At 46.6% G+C, this 18,938-nt stretch overlaps 1 protein-coding gene across 1 annotated transcript in view; it reads right to left on the bottom strand.

Annotated features, from left to right (window-relative positions):
• Positions 1-14,955, bottom strand: part of UBE2R2 (ubiquitin conjugating enzyme E2 R2) — a 93,728-nt gene extending 78,773 nt beyond the window's left edge. Inside the window, exon 1 of the mRNA XM_084627907.1 lies at positions 14,722-14,955. Coding sequence (XP_084484033.1) covers positions 14,722-14,898 — 177 coding nt within the window. The 5' untranslated portion in view covers positions 14,899-14,955. The remainder of the gene's footprint in view (positions 1-14,721) is intronic.
• Positions 14,956-18,938: the final 3,983 nt, after the last annotated feature.

Here is an 18,938-nt window from a genome sequence, read left to right on the forward strand (position 1 = left end):
AATATAATGTAACTAAAATATGCTTCATGCAAAAGGTCTCTTGTAAGGTATCATTACTAAGCTTAAAATCTACTGAGTGCGGTCATCCTATTTGTATAAATGTATCACTCTTGTATCTGAAACTAGAAATATGTAATAACTCTGAGGGCCTATTGTAATTATGTGAAGTGTGGGCCATTAATGGTGGTTCGGAATCTTGATGGCTCCCATCAACCAGGACAATTGACTGTGGATGGCTCTGTTTGCAGGCAGGTCTTCCTGTGAGTCACACTGAGAGGAATGAGGGCTTGGGGTCTCACAGGACATGGGACCATGTCACCTGGTACTGGAATCCATCTTAAACCTGGTGCTTTTCCATTTGGGGGGGGGGGGGGGGAGAGAAACAGAGACTAATAATAAATTGGTTAGTCTCTAAGGTGCCACAAGTCCTCCTTTTCTTTTTGCGAATACAGACTAACACGGCTTCTACTCAGAGACCACCTAGACAGACAAAAGATTCCTGCTTTGTGCCAAAGCCATATAAGGGGGTGGGAGAGAACAAAGTGAGGCAGCCATCATGAGAAATCCCCTAGCTACCACCTGAGCTGGAACAAGGGCTGTACCAGAGGAAAGGATTGTGCCCAGACGAGAGAGGTGTCCGGTCTGTGAAAGAAACTTATTGAAGCATCTCTAAGGGTGAGATTTTACCTGTATTCAGTTTTTATTACTGTACTAGACTTAGACTTGTGTGTTTTATTTTATTATGCTTGGTAATTCACTTTGTTCTGTCTGTTACTACTTGGAACCACTTAAATCCTACTTTCTGTATTTAATAAAATCACTTTTTACTTATTAACTCAGAGTATGTATTAATAGTTGGAGGGGGGAGAAACAGCTGTGCATCTCTCTATCAGTGTTACAGAGGGCAAACAATTTATGAGTTTACCTGTATAAGCTTTATAGAGGGTAAAATGGATTTATTTAGGGTTTGGACCCACTGGGAGTTGGGCATCTGTGTGACAAAGACAGGAACACTTCTGTAAGCTGCTTTCAGTTAAGCCTACAGCTGTTAGTGGATGTGGTTCAGACCTGGGTCTGGCTCTGCCTCTGCAGCAGGCTAACGGGCTTGGCTCAAACCAGGCAGGGCACCGAAGTCCTAAGCTGACAGGGCAAGAAAGCAGGAGCAGATGGTGATGTGCCTTTGGCTGTAGAAGAGTCTCCCAAAGAAATAACCCCCATTGCTTTAGACTTTTAGAAATCAGATTAATAGAAAGTTTACAAATAGGGGACAAACCTACACCTGCACAGAAATACAGCAGGTCATTCAGTCGAAGGTGACATCCCCCACTGTAAGCTTGCTAGTGTGAAGAGCTCTCCCATCCACATAATAAAATCACTTCCACAAGCAGCGGTAGCAACTTTCCTGCTGACATAGTTCTGTCCACGCTGGCACTTCTGTTGATGTAATTTACGTCGCTCAGAGGGGTGAGTTTTTTCCCCCCACACCCCTGAGCAATGCAAGTTACACCGACAAAAGTGGCAGTGTAGTCATGGCCTAAATGGTTAGCTGGATAGCCCCACTAAACGTGTATCTTGTACAGTATTCTTATGCCATCTAGCAAATAGTTTCATATTATGGAATCCCAGCTTTTTTTCAAAGACATTGGTGGGACTAGGGCATGAGGAAACCCCTGTATTTAAATTTTAATGAGCTCTTAAACACAGATACCCCTCTTTACTTGGACAAATTTTACTTGCCTCTTGGAAGTATGCATCCACTATAATGCACTCAATTTTGTCCCTGAGGGGGAAATTTAAAAAAGAAAAAGCAGCAAATTAAGGTTAATTGTTTAAGGTGAATACTGATAAGTAAGCACTGCTTGTTTGCTGTGTTCCAAAACACAGGTAAGATTCTAAAAGACACTGAACTATAGTTAGTACTGTCATTCAATTAGACAGTCTGATGTTACCACCTCTGACCCTGAGGAATCTGAGCTGCAGCCTGCTATCTTCCTCATTGTTTATGGCAGCTAACAAACAAAGATTAAAAGAGTCAATCCATTTAAGACATCCTCTATTTTCATTCTTTTTGTTTGTGGCACTTGTGAGGTCATTCACTGGCTTTAAAAAAAAGGGGGAAGCTTTCAGGTCAGATTTCTCAGGATCTCAAACTGTTCTCTTAAGCAATAGCACCAATTATGTTTAACAATAGCCATTTTAAAAAAAGCCTTGAGCATTTGGGACTTCAAAAAAGTGTGCAGTTCACTTTTGGCAATACTATAGATTTGAAAGATGTAGTAGTCATATTGATGTGTTTTGCTCATAAATTAAGTTACTGAGAAAAAGTGCTAGGGGCTAGTCTTGATCGCTAGTCTTTTAAATGGAGATTACAGAAATCTACCACCACATAACTATTGTTATCAACTCAGTGCACAGGGCGAAAAGGAGTATTCTCTCCGTCTACACCAGAGGGTCTCAACCTTTTCTTTCTGAGGCCCTCTCAGCATGCTATAGAAACTCCACTGACCACGTTTGCCACAACTGTTTTTCTGCATATAAAAGCCAGGGCCAGCATTAGGGGGTAACAAACAGGGCAATTGCCTGGGGCCACTGCAAAGCTGCATTGGTCAAGCTTCAGCTTCAACCCTGGGCTTATGAACCATGCAGTGGGACTTCAGCTTTCCGCACTGGGCCCCAGCGAGTCTAACGCTGGCTCTGCTTGGCAGACCCCCTGAAGCCTGCATGTGGCCCCCCCATAGGGGGTCCCAGACCCCTGGTTGAGAACCACCGGTCTACACAGATGTAGTGAACATTTCTCTAACTTTGCTTAATTTAGCTGGTATGTTAAGGCTGTAAAATGAAGCACACAAGTCAGGAAATGCCACACAATCTTAACTGCCTATTTCTATGTATAGTTTTTAGTTATATGATCATTGGATATTATCCATACATGATCAATACCTCCTTCAGTACTGCTGCTAGTGTGCTGAGACTACTGTCTATCATGCTTACTTAGCATTTTCATTGTTTTCTGTGCTGCAATAAGAAAAGGAGTACTTGTGGCACCTTAGAGACTAACCAATTTATTTGAGCATAAGCTTTCATGAGCTACAGCTCACATGCTTTGTGTGTATAAAAGATCTCCTACACTTTCCACAGTATGCATCCGATGAAGTGAGCTGTAGCTCATGAAAGCTTATGCTCAAATAAATTGGTTAGTCTCTAAGGTGCCACAAGTACTCCTTTTCTTTTTGCGAATACAGACTAACATGGCTGTTACTCTGAAACGTGTGCTGCAATTGGCCTCCAGAGCTGTCCCATAATGTCTCAAGTGACCGCTCTGCTCACTGATTTGAGCTCTGAGGCCCTGGCAACATGTGCCCCTCCCCTTTCAAAGCACCATTTCTGACAGCTGTTGTGGGCTGTGCTGACCTGCTCCAGGACACAAAGCAAACCATTAATGTGGAATGCTCATGCTGTTGAACACAGAGACAACCGGGTGCAATAGAGAGAGCTGTGCAGAGAGCCCAGGAAGGGAAGTGAGGACTGATGTCAGGGTTTCCCGCTCCCCCAGTACTGGTTGTTTCCTGCCACTGTCTAAACTTACAAGACAGCATACTGACACTGTCCCCCAAAATACAGTCTCTCTCTCCCCCCCTCCATACACACTCTTCCTGTCATTTTTCTTCCCCCTCCCCTCCTACCCCATTTCAGTTGAAAAAACAGCTGGCAAGGTAGTAGGATGCCCATGGAACAATGGGATTGGGAAACCTTCATCCCATGACATCGTGCCTGCCCCATGAAGCATTGCAAACCCTTAGCAAATCACCCTGCAGCCAGTTGCACAGTGGGATAGCTACCACAATGCACTACTATCTTTGCGGTTGCAAGAGCTGCTAATGTGGATGTGCTCCAGTGTCACAAAAAGCACAATGTGGACATGCTACAGTTTAATTCCAGCGTTTTAATAAAAGTGGTATAACTTGTGGCACAGAAACTTGCCAGTGTAGACAAACCCTTAGACTGTAAACTCTTGGGTGCAGGAACTACATAAGGAACAGAAAGGGTACTATGGATAGCTTTAATGACATGATCAGAGAGAGTATCAATGTATACCAACAAGTGGCAGAGTTTAGTTGGTGAGGATAGAACAGTTTTGGCATTTCCTAGCTTTAAGTACTTTATTTTGCAACCATATACACATGTAAGTGTCATTACAACTTGCGGAGATCTTTATTAAAAAGTCAACAAATTTTCACATGAATCTTGATAACTCAGCCAAATCAAGACATTTCTACTAAACCCCAGAAAAGAATATCTAGTCAAATGACAAGCCACCCATGCTAAAGTTTAGAAGTGCTAGAACTTTCAAGAGAGGTCACAATTCTTCCCACTGCTGTCTGTACGCAAAGATTGCGCTAACTTCCACAATTATTTTCAGGCAGACAGTTGAAAAGTTTCAGCCCAAATGGTGAAAAATTTGAGACATAACTGAAGTCCCTACAGAATAGCAACGTAAAGGTTACCTTAACTCTGGGACCACACCTATCAATCAGTACTTTCTCAGATTCCAATTGTATCTAGTACCAGTAAAGCTTCACTAGTGCTAGAACAGTGAGAACTGAGAAAATCCTATACACAGAAACAGCCTTTCACTATTCACTCCAGCTATAGCGCACTGCAACACCACTAAGTTTAAAGCATTAATGATCAGCAGGCAATTCCAACCTTTCAGTAATGTGCGATATTTACATTCCTTTGTTCTCTCAATTCATTGCACACTAGGAGAATCACATGATCTGTGCAGGAAACAAAAATTGAAACTGCAAGACACCAAAGTGTGGTTAGAGGGAGCAGCTTTGTAGAGGACAATTTAAGGCTCTTATCTACTGTGCATTAAGAACAGCACAATTCATCCACAGCATTGTAACATTTTACCTTAATATTCTACCCATTCATAAACTTCAGTGAATTTACAGCAAGAAGTCAGCTAGCTTCAAAACCCAAGAAATTATACAAGATATTAGATGTAGTATTTCATTCATGAGGCATTACTGGAGTGGTGGAGAAAACCGCAGCAGGGGTCACAAGCTGTTCAAAAAAGAAAAAAAGACTGAAGACAAATACAGTAAGCGGTCAAAGAAAGTGTGAATGGGAGGCCTCAATCTGAATAAGCAGTAAGGGTAACTGGTAGTGGCTCAAGCTGGATGCACCAGGCCTGCAACTGATCAGAGTATAAGAAGCCAACTGCTATATCTAATGTTAGGAAGCCAAAATCCTGAAGTGAATCAATGACTGGCAGCTTCTTTGAGAATAATATGCTTGTATAAAAGAGGTTTAAAATGAAGTGTAGATAGATGCATTAGTGCCCAACATCTGTTTGGTAAGAGGATAGTACAAAGGAAAGTTCAGATACTAGGTTTCTCTAAGTGTTATGAAGGAACACTGAATTCCTTGCCGGAAGAAGTTCAGTCATCAAGTGAAGTGGAAAACAAGCGTTTGAAGCTGCCACCATTGCTTGAATGTCTTTCAACATGAGTTTGTCTATTTTTCTAATTACACATCCCCAGGCACTTTAAACAGCCACACAGTATGTACTAGAAGATTTGGGTGACTTGAAGGAGACCGTGTACAAGCAATTAGATAGGTTTGTTCTACCTCTTTTTGTACTACTAAATGGGACACGTCAACTCCAGATAAAAAGGTTAAAAGCAATTGACACTGGAATACTTGAAAACAGATCCTGAAATCTGGAATGTTGTTAGGAAAGTTGGACTAGAGAGCAAGTTGGCAGCATCTATTAGAAGAAATATCGAACAGTTCCAGGTGTTAAACCTGCTCCCTCAATCCCCCAGCTAGGCTGTGGTTTTACAATATTTCCCTATTTTAACCATAATCTCTCTCCTCTTATAACAAAGGCCCACAAAGAGGAAAAACCAATTTGACTATACAGGAGAAAGCAAGAATGACCATAGTGTTGTTTCAGAGCAGCAGCCGTGAGAGTCTGTATTTGCAAAAAGAAAAGGAGTACTTGTGGTACCTTAGAGACTAACATTTATTTGAGCATAAGCTTTCGTGAGCTACAGCTGTGCTGGCCCCAAGATAGGAGAGAAACAAGGTGGGTGACAGTATCTTATTGGACCTTTTCTCCAACCGAAGTTGGACAGACTTTCAAGCCTCACAAAGTTCTTCCTCAGGCCTTGAGAACGTAACCAGAAAATGTCCTATGTAAACACAAGGAGGGACAGATTGTTAAGCATAAGAGCTTCAATTATGTTGTAGACCATGAATGAAGTGGGCAATTAACGCTTGTGCAGTTCTATGACCAAATAGGGGTAGCAGGACACATTACACATTGTTGTAATGAGCCTTAAAACCAGCATCTCTTTTAAGTCCATGGTTTTTAGTGTCCAGCAGAGTTATGAACTTAAGTTTCCAGGCTCATACTTGGAATGTGTTGTGCAGGTTTCCTTTGAGGACAGACTGAAAGGCCAAATATGGAGTGATCGATTTGTCAAAAGTGTTTGATTATAGGCGATAGGATGTGTTGGTCCTATTTTTCTGTGAGAGTTCATTCCACAGTGTAGCAATTGTCTGATTTCACCTACATAGTAGTTGTTGGGACATTTGCTGCATAGGAGGAGGTATACCACATGTTGTGATAGGTATACGTAGGACCCAGGGACACCAAGTTATTGTGCAGAGTAGTGATCATAGTAGCAATGCAGATTGATGGGTGATTTGTGTATATTACAACACAACTTCAAGTACACAAACCCACAACAAAGTGAAGGAATAGAGAAAAAACTAAAAAGGTATTAACCTTAAATTGTTACAAATAACTCATCACCAATATTCGGAGCTCTATGTAATTCTGCCCCATTTCATTTGTCAAGCTTCATATCACCCTGCTCCCTCCACTCTGTAGTCATGTCTTTGACCACTCATCTGTCAGCTTCACAACTTTACGTCTCTTATATGCATGGTAGGACCTCTCAGCTCATCTACAAGGCCACTACCCTGCACACGTTTAAGCCCCTCTTAAACTTCCACTTGTCATGCTTTCTACAGAGAATCTAGTTGACTTGTATAAGAACCATCCCTATTTACTGCTCCCTTCCTTAGCCTCTGTCCACATGCCTATCCTTAAACGGTGAGCTCCTCCAGGCAGAAACCATCCCATCTTGAATGACTGGAGACACATCTAGGACATCATATCAAATATATAACTTTGCAGACAAGTGTGATTTTTAAATCAACTGTTTCAGAGTAGCAGCCGTGTTAGTCTGTATTCGCAAAAAGAAAAGGAGGACTTGTGGCACCTTAGAGACTAACCAATTTATTAGAGCATAAGCTTTCGTGAGCTACAGCTCACTTCAGTGAGCTGTAGCTCACGAAAGCTTATGCTCTAATAAATTGGTTAGTCTCTAAGGTGCCACAAGTCCTCCTTTTCTTTTTTAAATCAACTGTGTCCTTTTAAATTTAAAATTTCGCTTTTCTATTAAATATATTAATCTATTAGTTTCTACGTACCATCTTTAACTCCTGTGCTACCCACTGTATCTATTAACATGATGGAAGTCTCACCCTTTACATAAACAACTCACCCTGGGAGTCTTAACTACAGATTTTGACTAGTGTGACTGAAATAAGGTTCATCCAACTCTGCTTCTGGATGCATCTTATTATCAACTTCCTAAATTTTTATTCCAAGAATTATATACATTCCCCCTTTCAGGTTTGCCCTACCTCAATGCCGTCATGTTAATCATCCCTCATCAGGGACATTACTTATAGACCCAGTTTTAACTACAGCCCACAAACCTGTTTTATATACAAACACTGTTCAACACAAAAACCAAGCTTATATAATTTAGAAAGTTACACCCACATCTTTTTAGGCTTCCTATATTACCTTGTGTTCCCAGTTTTGGACAGGATTAAAGGGAGACATGCATCTGATACTCTTCTCAAAACCCCAAATCCCATCTATGCACTTGCCTCTCACAGATTCTCTCCGGTCCAACTCACACCTTGGACCAGATCTTCAGATTAGATGCCAATATCAAGATGACCACAACCCAGCCACTGTCTTCTTGACAGACCATCTCATTAAAGACAGGTTTCAGAGTAACAGCCGTGTTAGTCTGTATTTGCAAAAAGAAAAGGAGTACTTGTGGCACCTTAGAGACTAACCAATTTATTTGAGCATAAGTTTTCGTGAGCTACAGTTCACTTCATCGGATGCATGCAAAATACAGAAGATGTTCTTATACAAACCATGAAAAAATGGGTGTTTACCACTACACAAGGTTCTCTCTCCCCCCACCCCACTCTCCTGCTGGTAATTTATTTGAGCATAAGCTATTACCAGCTGGGGGGGGGGGACCTTGTGTAGTGGTAAACACCCATTTTTTCATGGTTTGTATGTATAAGAACATCTTCTGTATTTTGCATGCATCCGATGAAGTGAACTGTAGCTCACGAAAGCTTATGCTCAAATAAATTGGTTAGTCTCTAAGGTGCCACAAGTACTCCATCTCATTAAAGCAGTTGTCAAGAGTTTTCCCAGCTCCCAGAAACAGAGAAAGACCCATGGCGCTGATTCGACAAAAGGCAAACTGCACTGAATTCCAAAGCACGCTAATTGACAACAGCACTCCACCCACAGGGCAAGGAGTTAATCTGGTGAACCTTGGTCTTGACCACCCATACACACCCACACACACCCCCCACTCCTCCTCTTCACCCACAACAGATCTCCTTGGTTTTTTGATACCTTGTAATAGAAAGAGAAGGTCAGAAACTCAAGCACTGATGGTGGAAAACAAATTGAAACCAAATTTCTCCAAGCTTATACTGAGGCTATATTACAGGGCAGGAGAACCTTCCTATCAGCCTCCAGTGAGGCTGCCAAATTCCACCCTAAGGAGCTGTCAAGGATGGCAAACCCTTTCATCAATCCTGAGTGCCTTAGAGGCCACATCAGAACATAGCACCAACCACTGCAAAGGACTAGTATCCTACTTGGTGGAAAAGAATATGCACTTGCAGGAATGCTTCTCAGACATGGGTCTGCTCCCCCTGTACCAGCCAAATAGGAGCCAATTAAGAGCCCACATGAATTCCTGGAGTCCAGTACGTTCATTCAAGAATTACTGGATACCTTAGGCATTTCAACCCAAGACCTGTTCTCAGCTTGTGAAAGAGAGAAGACCAACCACTGCCACTTATAACCCTGAATGAGGTGTTGTGCAGGTATTTCAGAAGGAATCATCCTTTCCTCCAACAGACAACAGCATAACCAGCACTGAAGAAATCCACCTGGATATATTTGCTCTAGGCAACTACTATCCAGTATCAAAAACTTCCATTCCTGAACAAGTTGCTAGAACCACCATATCTGGTCAACACTTAGTTTATACGAGCTTAACTAGGGCCCTACCAATTTCATGGCCATGAAAAACACATCACAGACTGTGAAATAAGCCCTTCTTCATGAAATCCGATGTCCCCAGGAGCGTCCCAGAAAAGGGGAGGCCTAGCTCTGGTGAGGCAGGTGAGGGACAGGATTTGTCCATCTCCTGCACAGCTGCTCTCATACCCACCTCCACCTCCAGGAATCTGCTGTGGCTGGAAGAAGCTCTGAAGGCAGCACAGAAGTGAGTGTGGCAATCCCATGACCCCTCTCCCCGCCCCCCAGAACAGGTTTGCGACCCCCCCCACACACACACACACAATATCCCCTTTTGGGTCAGGACCCCCATGGTTACAACACCATGAAATTTCAGAGTTAAACATCTGAAAACATGAAATTTACCAATTTTCAAATCCTATGGCAATGAAATTGACCATAATGGACAGCAAATCTGGTAGGGCCCTAAGCAGAACTATGCCAGTGTAAGTCCCAGTGTAGATGCACTTATAGTGCAATAAAAGTGTTTTGCTGGTATAGTTTACATGTCTTCTGGAACTGGTACAAGATATGTTGCCAGCAGCACTTTTGTGTCAGTATAAGCTACATCTACACTAGGAGGGTTTGCCAGTAAGTTATACAAGTATAGCTATTCCAGACAAAACTTTCCTAGTGTAACAAGACTCTAGCCAAAGGCCTAATACAAATTCATCTAACTGAAGTGAACATCCTCCAATCAACACAATCTGGATTCAGGCCAGGGTACAGAATGGAAACTGATTTTGTGGCAGTGATAGATTATCTCTTGCTATCAGTGGATAGAGACATCTATTCTCCTCCTACTGGACCTCTGCATCAGTCAACACTGTTAACATTAAGATACTTCTGCACTGCCTGGGAGAGGTGACAGAGATCCTTTGCTCTAAAATGGTTTAAATCCTTCCTGGAGGGAAGCACTAAAAGAGTAGTGGTAAGCTGCATCTCTGCCACTAGAGCCGTCACTTGTGGGGGTCTCATAAGGATCATCTCTTTGGTCTTACTTAAAAATCTATATGCAGCCACCAGGTGAACCGACAAGACAACATGCTCTCATGTCAACAATATGTAGATGACCATTCTAGCTATCCTTTACCAGTCTGACCATACCACTCCCATCAAGATGCCCAATGCTTGGACAGGACAAGCTGGTAAATGAACAGCTATTTGAAGCTGAATCCGAACAAGATGGACATTATGTTGGTGGGCAGAGGAGAGCACTCCAAGTAGTGGAGCCAAGGGAGACTGAACCATAGCTGAAAGATGCGCACACACCTGGTGAATCCAGCAGTAGTTTAGACGGCTCCTAGATTCTTTGCCAACAGTACGATTTCACATAGCATCAATCAATAATACTTTTAATAGCTCCAGTTGGCCAAGAGACCCTGCTACTACAGAATGCTGTGCCTAGTTTCCTCAGCAACACAGGCTGACAAGAGCATATCAAGTCTCCATTCCTCTCTCTATGCTGGCATCCCGTAGAATACAGGTAAATTCAAGGCCCCAGTCCTTATCTCCAAGACACTCAGTGGCCTGGGCACCAGCATATCTGAACAACTGCCAAAGCTCCAGGATGAAGACCTTAGTCAGCAACTCCATTCCTGAGGTACAATGGAATTTGTGTACCATAATGGTAAAGTCAGCCTGTGCAGGAGACAGTCAAGCTCTCTCGGGAACTCCCGCAAGAAGCGAAGTATATCACAAACCTCACCACCTTTTGCTCCAAGTGCAAGGTATACTTCTTTGACCTGCCTTCTCAAACAGAGCTGTGTGTATTTAAAAGAAATGCCCCAAAACAAAATCTTAACAAAACAAGAAAGATTTACACAGCAGATACAAGTCTTCCCCTAGGGAGAAAAGGAGAGAGAACAAGTCACATATGACAAATGTTAGTCAAGTTACTTTATGCACTACTGGAAAACTCATACTATGGTAATGAGAGTGGAATAAATCTACATATAGAAGTAAAATATATTTTTTTTAAATATAGCACCACAGACCTGTATAATAGGTCAATTGTGCCAAGTATGTCACAAATTTCTCCCGAAGAAAAGCTACAGCAGGTACAGTATAGCATGAGGAAGAGCATCAGAGCCATAATCATTCGTTGCTTTACTTTACTACAAGTCAATTGTGGCCTCCTAGCTGAAACCTAAACTTAAGTGCATTTCTGAAGAATACTTTTACCAGCTTGTTCAAGCATTTTACAGCCCAAAGACAAATGCAGGACCCAGCAAGTAACTAAACACATACAAAATACTTGAGACCCACCCTCCCTGTTTTATTAGGGTTACTCACCAATTCCAAAGTATAGGTATGAAAGGTTAACCCCACCTTATATGATGCAAAGCTGACCCAGTTACTAGGCCAAAACTGGGGCTGCTTCCTAAGTAATAATGGAGGTAAGTCTAAAAATACAAACATCACACTGCCATGACAAAGTCAACCATACTCATTACAAAAGGAAAGAGATTGTGCCAAAGTGTTCTCTTCTTTCAAAACAATAAGGCTAAACTAAAAATGACTCCAATTTAGTCAAAAAGCTACAGGCTGTTAATATTTTGGTTTCCCAAAAGAAAGTATTTACACCCTGATCCAGAGAGGCAATAAGTAGGTGAAGATGCAAAGAACCTGATGTAAACATGTTCAAGTTTTTCCTTCAACTTGCTAGGAGTCAAAGGACACCAGATAGTGTGCATAAAATGGAGCTGACTGGAGTCACTGTTAGAAAGGGGGAATCCCAGGGGAATAAGTTGCAGCAGGTGACGCCATATCAGAGGCCACTGGACACTGCAAAATTCTGACAGGCCACATTTGTCCATCAGGGGTACCATCTGCAGAAGCCAACCCTCAAAGATGCTATTTGTAACAAGTAGAAGATTAACTACTTCTCCATACCTCCATCAGGGTAGTTATCTTCTAACATTCCAGGGAGGAGAAGGGATGGGAGAATGCCATAGGGGTTCCTTATCATGAAGTAGCTGTCTTTCTACATGGTGTTGACATGGATACATTACTTGGAAAGGGGATGAAGGAACCCTCACAGCAGGACCATCAGGAGAAAAAACAGAGGCTATTCCAACCAGAGAACAGATCCCTCATACTGAAGCAGTCCCCTTTTATACAGAATGTTAAACCACCATTGCCAGTGTTGCAGATGACAGACCACTGTGGGTTCTTCAAGTTAAAGTAGACTCCATATACAAGTATAGGGAAGCTGAAAGATATAGGGGAATCACTGGGGACAAGGGAAGCCCCCTAGATCCTTTATCTTGAAGGGATCCCCTATGCAGAGTGCTGGGACACCTGGACAACCTGGTGATGAGAGTGACCACCTACTTTGACATACCCTTCCACAGGGATTGGAAGGGCCTCCCCACAGGCTATTCTTAGGCAGAGGGCATGGGATCCCTAGAAGTGTTCCCATTACAAAGGTTATGGGGACTTAAGGATGGGGTCCCTTATTCTGAATTAAGATGCAGAGTTCTGGGGTCCCAGGGATGGAGGTTCTCTACCCTGAAGAGGACTCCTTCAAACAGGCTGAAAAGCAACCAGTGGTTGGGGACCCCTTACCCTGAAGTAGCTTCCCTCATACAGGTTGCAGAAGGGTCTAATGGGAGAGAAGGGTTTTGCTATCTTTAAGCACCCCATGCAGGGTGTGGGGGGGGTAACTGCTGGGAGGGGATGGAGTACAGTACTTCATTCTGGAACACCGGGGGGCACAGGAGGGAATAGTTGATTCTGAGAGCGAGTAGGGGGAGCCCTTATTTTGATGCACATCCCCCACATACAAGATGGTGGCAGCAGCAGGTCCCTTGTCTTGAAGCAACCCACCCATACATGTGTAGGCTATCCCCCCACTCCCTTCCCAGAGACACAAGGAACCTGAGCCCGTACCTTACCTTGAAGGACCACCCACACAAGGGGATGATGGGCCTACTCAGAGGGGCATGGGGAATCCTGAGGGTGGTGTCAGCCCCCTATACAGGGTGGAGGAGGGGTCCACTCCAAGAGCTCTTGGGTTTCCCACAACAAGTAGCAGGGCCCATGCATTCCTTACCTTGAAGCAAGTCTCCCTCCCCCACCACCCACCCCACCCTCATACAGGAGGTTGGAGAAAGTGGGTCCCCTTATCTTGAAGTACCAGAAGGGTTTAGGGGTCCATTATGCTTGAAGCAGCAGCACTTCCCCAATAGAGTAGTTTGGGAGTACATGGGGCCCCCACCTCAGCACTCTCTCCCCCCCCACACACACACACACGAGGCGGGGGGGCCCCCACCTCAGCACTCTCTCCCCCCCACACACACACGAGGCGGGGGGGCCCCCACCTCAGCACTCTCTCCCCCCCCCACACACACACACACACACGAGGCAGGGGCCCCCCCACCTCAGCACTCTCCCACACACACACACACACACACGAGGCGGGGGCCCCCCCACCTCAGCACTCTCCCCCACACACACACACACACGAGGCGGGGGCCCCCCCACCTCAGCACTCTCCCCCCCACACACACACACACGAGGCGGGGGCCCCCCCACCTCAGCACTCTCCCCCCACACACACACACGCGAGGCAGGGGCCCCCCACCTCAGCACTCTCCCCCCCACACACACACACACGGCGCGCCCCCCCACACACACACGAGGCGGGGGGCCCCCCCACCTCAGCACTCTCTCCCCCCACCCCACACACACCCCCACGAGACAAGGGGGCCCCCCCACCTCAGCACTCTCTCCCCCCACACACACACCCCCACGAGGCGAGGGGCCCCCCCACCTCAGCACTCTCTCCCCCCACACACACACCCCCACGAGGCGAGGGGGCCCCCCCACCTCAGCACTCTCCCCCCACACACACTCCCCCACGAGACGAGGGGGGCCCCCCACCTCAGCACTCTCTCCCCCCCACACACACACACCCCCACGAGACGAAGGGGCCCCCCACCTCAGCACTCTCTCCCCCCACACACACACACCCCCACGAGACGAGGGGAGCCCCCCACCTCAGCTCTCTCCCCCCACACACACACACCCCCACGAGACGAGGGAGCCCCCCCACCTCAGCTCTCTCCCCCCCACACACACACACCCCCACGAGACGAGGGGAGCCCCCCCACCTCAGCTCTCTCCCCCCCACACACACACGAGGCGGGGGGCCCCCCCACCTCAGCTCTCCCCCCCCACACACACACGAGGCGGGGGGCCCCCCCACCTCAGCTCTCCCCCCCCCCACACACACACACACTCTCCCACCCACAGAGGGGGCTGAGCCCGCGCCGGCCGCCTACCTTGAAGTAGCCGCCCTCGTAGAGGGTGTTGGGGGGCCCGAAGATCGCCACCTCCCAGTTGTAGAGGTCGGACTCGTCCACCAGGGTGATGCGGAAGCCCTCCACCGGCTCCTCCTGCAGCGACTTCAGCTCCAGCATCAGCGCCTTCTGCGAGCTGCTCACCTGCTGCTGGGCCATGGCGCGGCGCCGAGCGGACCCGGGGCGCCCCCCGCCGGCCCGGGGCCCCCGCCCGCCCGCCGCGCCCGCCCGCCTCCCTCCCTCCGCCGGGGCCTGGGCGCCGCGCTCCGCCCGCGCCCTCGGGCTGCGGGGGCGGCTCGGCTCCGCTCCGCTGCCTCGGGGCCTCCGGCCCAGCTGCCCGCCCGCCCGCCCGCTGGCTCGCGCCCGGCTCCGGACCCCCCCCCGCGCCTTCGGCCGCCGCGGCCGCCACTTCCTTTTGTGACGCCGCCGCTCGCCGCTGACCTCAGCGCGCCGTTCCGCGCCGGGCCCCGCCCCCTGCCCGCCGAAGCCCCGCCCCCCGGTCTTCTCGGCCCATCCCCCCGCGCCCGGCTGACCGGCAGATCCCCCACGCTGCCCCGCCCCCTCTGAAAGAGCCGGGCCCTTGCCCCTCCGCCGCCCCTGGCTGGAGCCCTCGTGATTTGCTGGGGGGCAGAAGTGAACGCCCCTCCCCACCCCACCCCACCCTCTCTCTGAGGGTCCCCCTTCTGGCTGCCCTCCTGGGGCAGCCCCCTCAAGTCACCCCGCTTGCATGGGGATGCTCCCTCCCACCCTGCCTTGCATGGCTTGGGCCTGGCACCTGCCCTGCCACCATCATTTCCCCACCCCGGGGACATGGTTTCCCTCTTTTTATGGGGCTTGCGTTAGCAGCCTGCTAACTCACTTGCAAGGTAACAGCTACCTCGGCCTGCAGCTTCAAGGGCGTTTGGCCCAGGCTGTATGGCCTTGCCTGCATGGGGGATTGTCTTGACCAAAGCCAGAGATAACATGAAGAGAGTGGGAAACACTGTGGACCACAGTTTGGAAACCTCTGGCATTGACTGATCCAGCGACCTACTAGTGTTTTCCCCGCTCACAGCCATCGGTATAGCTGCATCAGCGCAACCCCTAGAGTGGGCAGGAAAAGCTGCTGTTTGCACCAATGAAACTTAATCACTGCTTGGCATCAGGGTAAAGATCATGAATGCAAATAACGTTTTGCGTGTCAACACTAGCAGTGTGCACAGGTGCAGGTGTACGGGGTGGCTATAATCGGCAGAAATTCCCATCTGCCTAGCAGAGGTTCCCAAACTGTGATCCACCATGTTACCAACTCTCATGATTTTGTCATGAGGCTTGCAGTAATTAGTGATGTTCTTAAAGCCCCAACTCCAGGAGGCATGGCAATACATGAGAATTTCAGCGTTCATTTGAAAAAGAAAATAAGTTTTAGCCTTCATGGTTGCAGAGGAAGTTTGAAAATGTGACCTGACTGCATCCTAAAAGCTAAAACAAACAGAAGGCAACAAAAACTAACCCCAAAAATCATTTTTATGGATTTGGGGCTTGAGACATGATTTTTTTCAGAGAGACCAGGTGGGTGAGGTAATATTTTTTATTGGACTTATTTCTGTTGGTGAAAGAGACAAAGCTTTCAAGCTACACAGAGCTCTTCTTCGGGTAGCTCGAAAGCTTGTTGCTTTCACCAACAAAAGTTGGTCCAATAAAAGATATTAACTCACCCACCTGGTCTCTCTAATATCCTGGGACCAACATAGCTACAACACCACTCCATACATGATCTTTTTGTTTACATTTAGGATTGGCAATACTGGGTCACGTAGGCGACTAGTGGTCTGAAGAACATATGCCAGTGGTCCACAGAAATCTGCCTCTCCTCCTTGTTCCGACTAGATACAACAAAACTTATGGGAAGAAATTAAGACCAAAACTAGAGTGTGTGTCTGAGATTTGTCTTGCTCATACTAAAGACAAATACTTTACTACATTTTTCCATGTATGCAATTGCTATAGTTACCACAAGTATGTTACATATTCATCAAAGGGAAGGGACTTACTCCATATGACAACATATGGGAGGGGCATCCTCAAGACAATGTCGCCATTAAGAGGTGGTCCATATTACAGAAAAGTTTGGGAACTCTTTACTTACTCCATTCTATTGCATTGGTAGGTTCATTGTCAAACAAACAAAGGGCATATTTCCAGATAGGGGCCTTTGAATGACCTAACATCTTCTGGGAATTATCCAAGAAAATCAAAAGGAGCCATTATTCAAAACAGAAACGGATATTTAATATTTCTATATCATGTATATGGTGGACTTGGGTCCAGGGCTGCTGCTTGTCCACAGTAGTGCCCTGGTTCACCCCGTTCTATCCAGAACTGTTCTGGAGTGAATGCCTCGTACAAGCACTGGCTCCATCACCCCCAGCAGCAGGGGCTTGGGTCCTTGGACAAACCTATGGAGGTAGAAGAGGGAAGGGAAGAAGAGGAAATGGTTTTGTGGTTAATGGTGCGGCCATGTAAAAGGGGTGGTGGCAGGGCTATGGGGCAGGAGTTAAATACTATAAGTATGTGTGAGAGAGAGAAAGAACAAGGGGATATTCAGTGAAAGGAAGCAGATTCCAAGGTGATAAAAGGAAATCCTTTTTCCGCACAGCATGTAACTGATCTGTGAAGCTCAGCGTCACAAGATGTTGCTGCGTTCAAGAATTTAGCAAGATTCAAAGAGAGACTGGCCCTTTGGATAGGTAACAAGAACATCCAGTCAATGCTAAATAAGTATTGAAATGGATAAGAAATCTTATGGTTGAAGTCTTAAACCATCTCTAGTAGGGACTAGGCTGAGACCTTCATGTGGGGTAGATTATCCCACAACTGCCTACTACAGGGTTCTTGCACCTTCCTCTGAAGCAGCTGCTACTGGCTACTGTTGAAGACAATACAGCATGAGAAGGCCCATGGGTCTGATACAGTCTGGCAATTCCTACGTCCCTATTTTTGTTTTCCCCTCCTCTTATCCCTGCCACCACTGATTACTTTCCTATGGGAATGAGAGTTGCATGAGATTAGGGTAACTAATAAATATATCTTCTACGCCCTGGCACACTCTGGGGCATAGGCAGGGTGACGTTCTAGTTGGAACAGGAGTCAGACCTAGTAGTTGGAGCAGAGCCAGAAGGCAGAACCAGAGTCATGGTTGGGAGACAAGCCAGCGGTCAGAGCCAGGAGTCAGGACCCAGGGGGATCGGAGGAAGGTAGAAACTGGGGCCGGAGCAGGAACACGCACAGGTTGGAGCAAGGTACAGATAGCAGCCCTACTACAGCCGCAAGCCTGGAATACATTGAGCAGCCCCATTGAGCATGTTATTGCTGAAAAGTTTAAATGAGGGTCTGCTGGCTCTTCTGTCCAGGCAGGGAGCACAGGAACTCAGTGCGGGCTTATTGGATCCAGCCAGGTTCACTGGGTTGCCAGCTGACCACATCTGGAGCCAACTGAATTCCTGACACACCCTCCCTCAATCACACCCTTCTTTGCCAATCAGAGTGAGGACAAGGTGAGGTTGGATTCAGCTAAATTGCATGGTTCCCTCTCTCACCTGTGCAGTAGACCGACTCACGTGTTGGGAGGGAGAATTGTGAAACTGCCTTCTGAGGGACGCTGAGTTCCTAGCTTGTGGGGGTGGGAGACCCACAGAAGCCAGGGAGAGTGGGAGGATGGCTTCTGGGTGTGGATTGATGGGGCGGGGGAAGGGTAGTCCTTTGGGGAGCCTGGATTATAGGTGGACTCAAGTCTTTATCTGGCACTCAGGACCAGATTCTCTTCAGTAGTCATCTGAGGATGGATGAGATGGCTGAAGAGAGTGGCCAAATTTTACTATTATTTTTATTTATGATTTGTATTACCATAGCGCCAAGGAGCCCTAATCATAGACCAGGATACATTGTAGCAGGTGCTGTACAAACAAAATAAAAACAGGATCCAGGCCTTAAGGAGCTGACAATCTAAGTACAAAACAAGAGACAACAGATGGGTACAAATAGACAGGAGAGCACAAAGAAACAATGAGAAAATATCCATCAGCATGACAGACAGTGGTCGTCGCAACGCACCAACAGCCTAATTCTTGTCAAGATTTTTGAAGGCCTCATAGCAAAGGAACATTTTTGAGAAGGGATTTGATGCTGGTAGCTTTGTGAATGTTCATGAGGAGCACCAC

This window comes from Lepidochelys olivacea, assembly GCF_965140295.1.
Source record: "Lepidochelys olivacea isolate rLepOli2 genome assembly, chromosome: 5".
In the NCBI taxonomy this organism is placed as follows: Eukaryota; Metazoa; Chordata; order Testudines; family Cheloniidae; genus Lepidochelys; species Lepidochelys olivacea.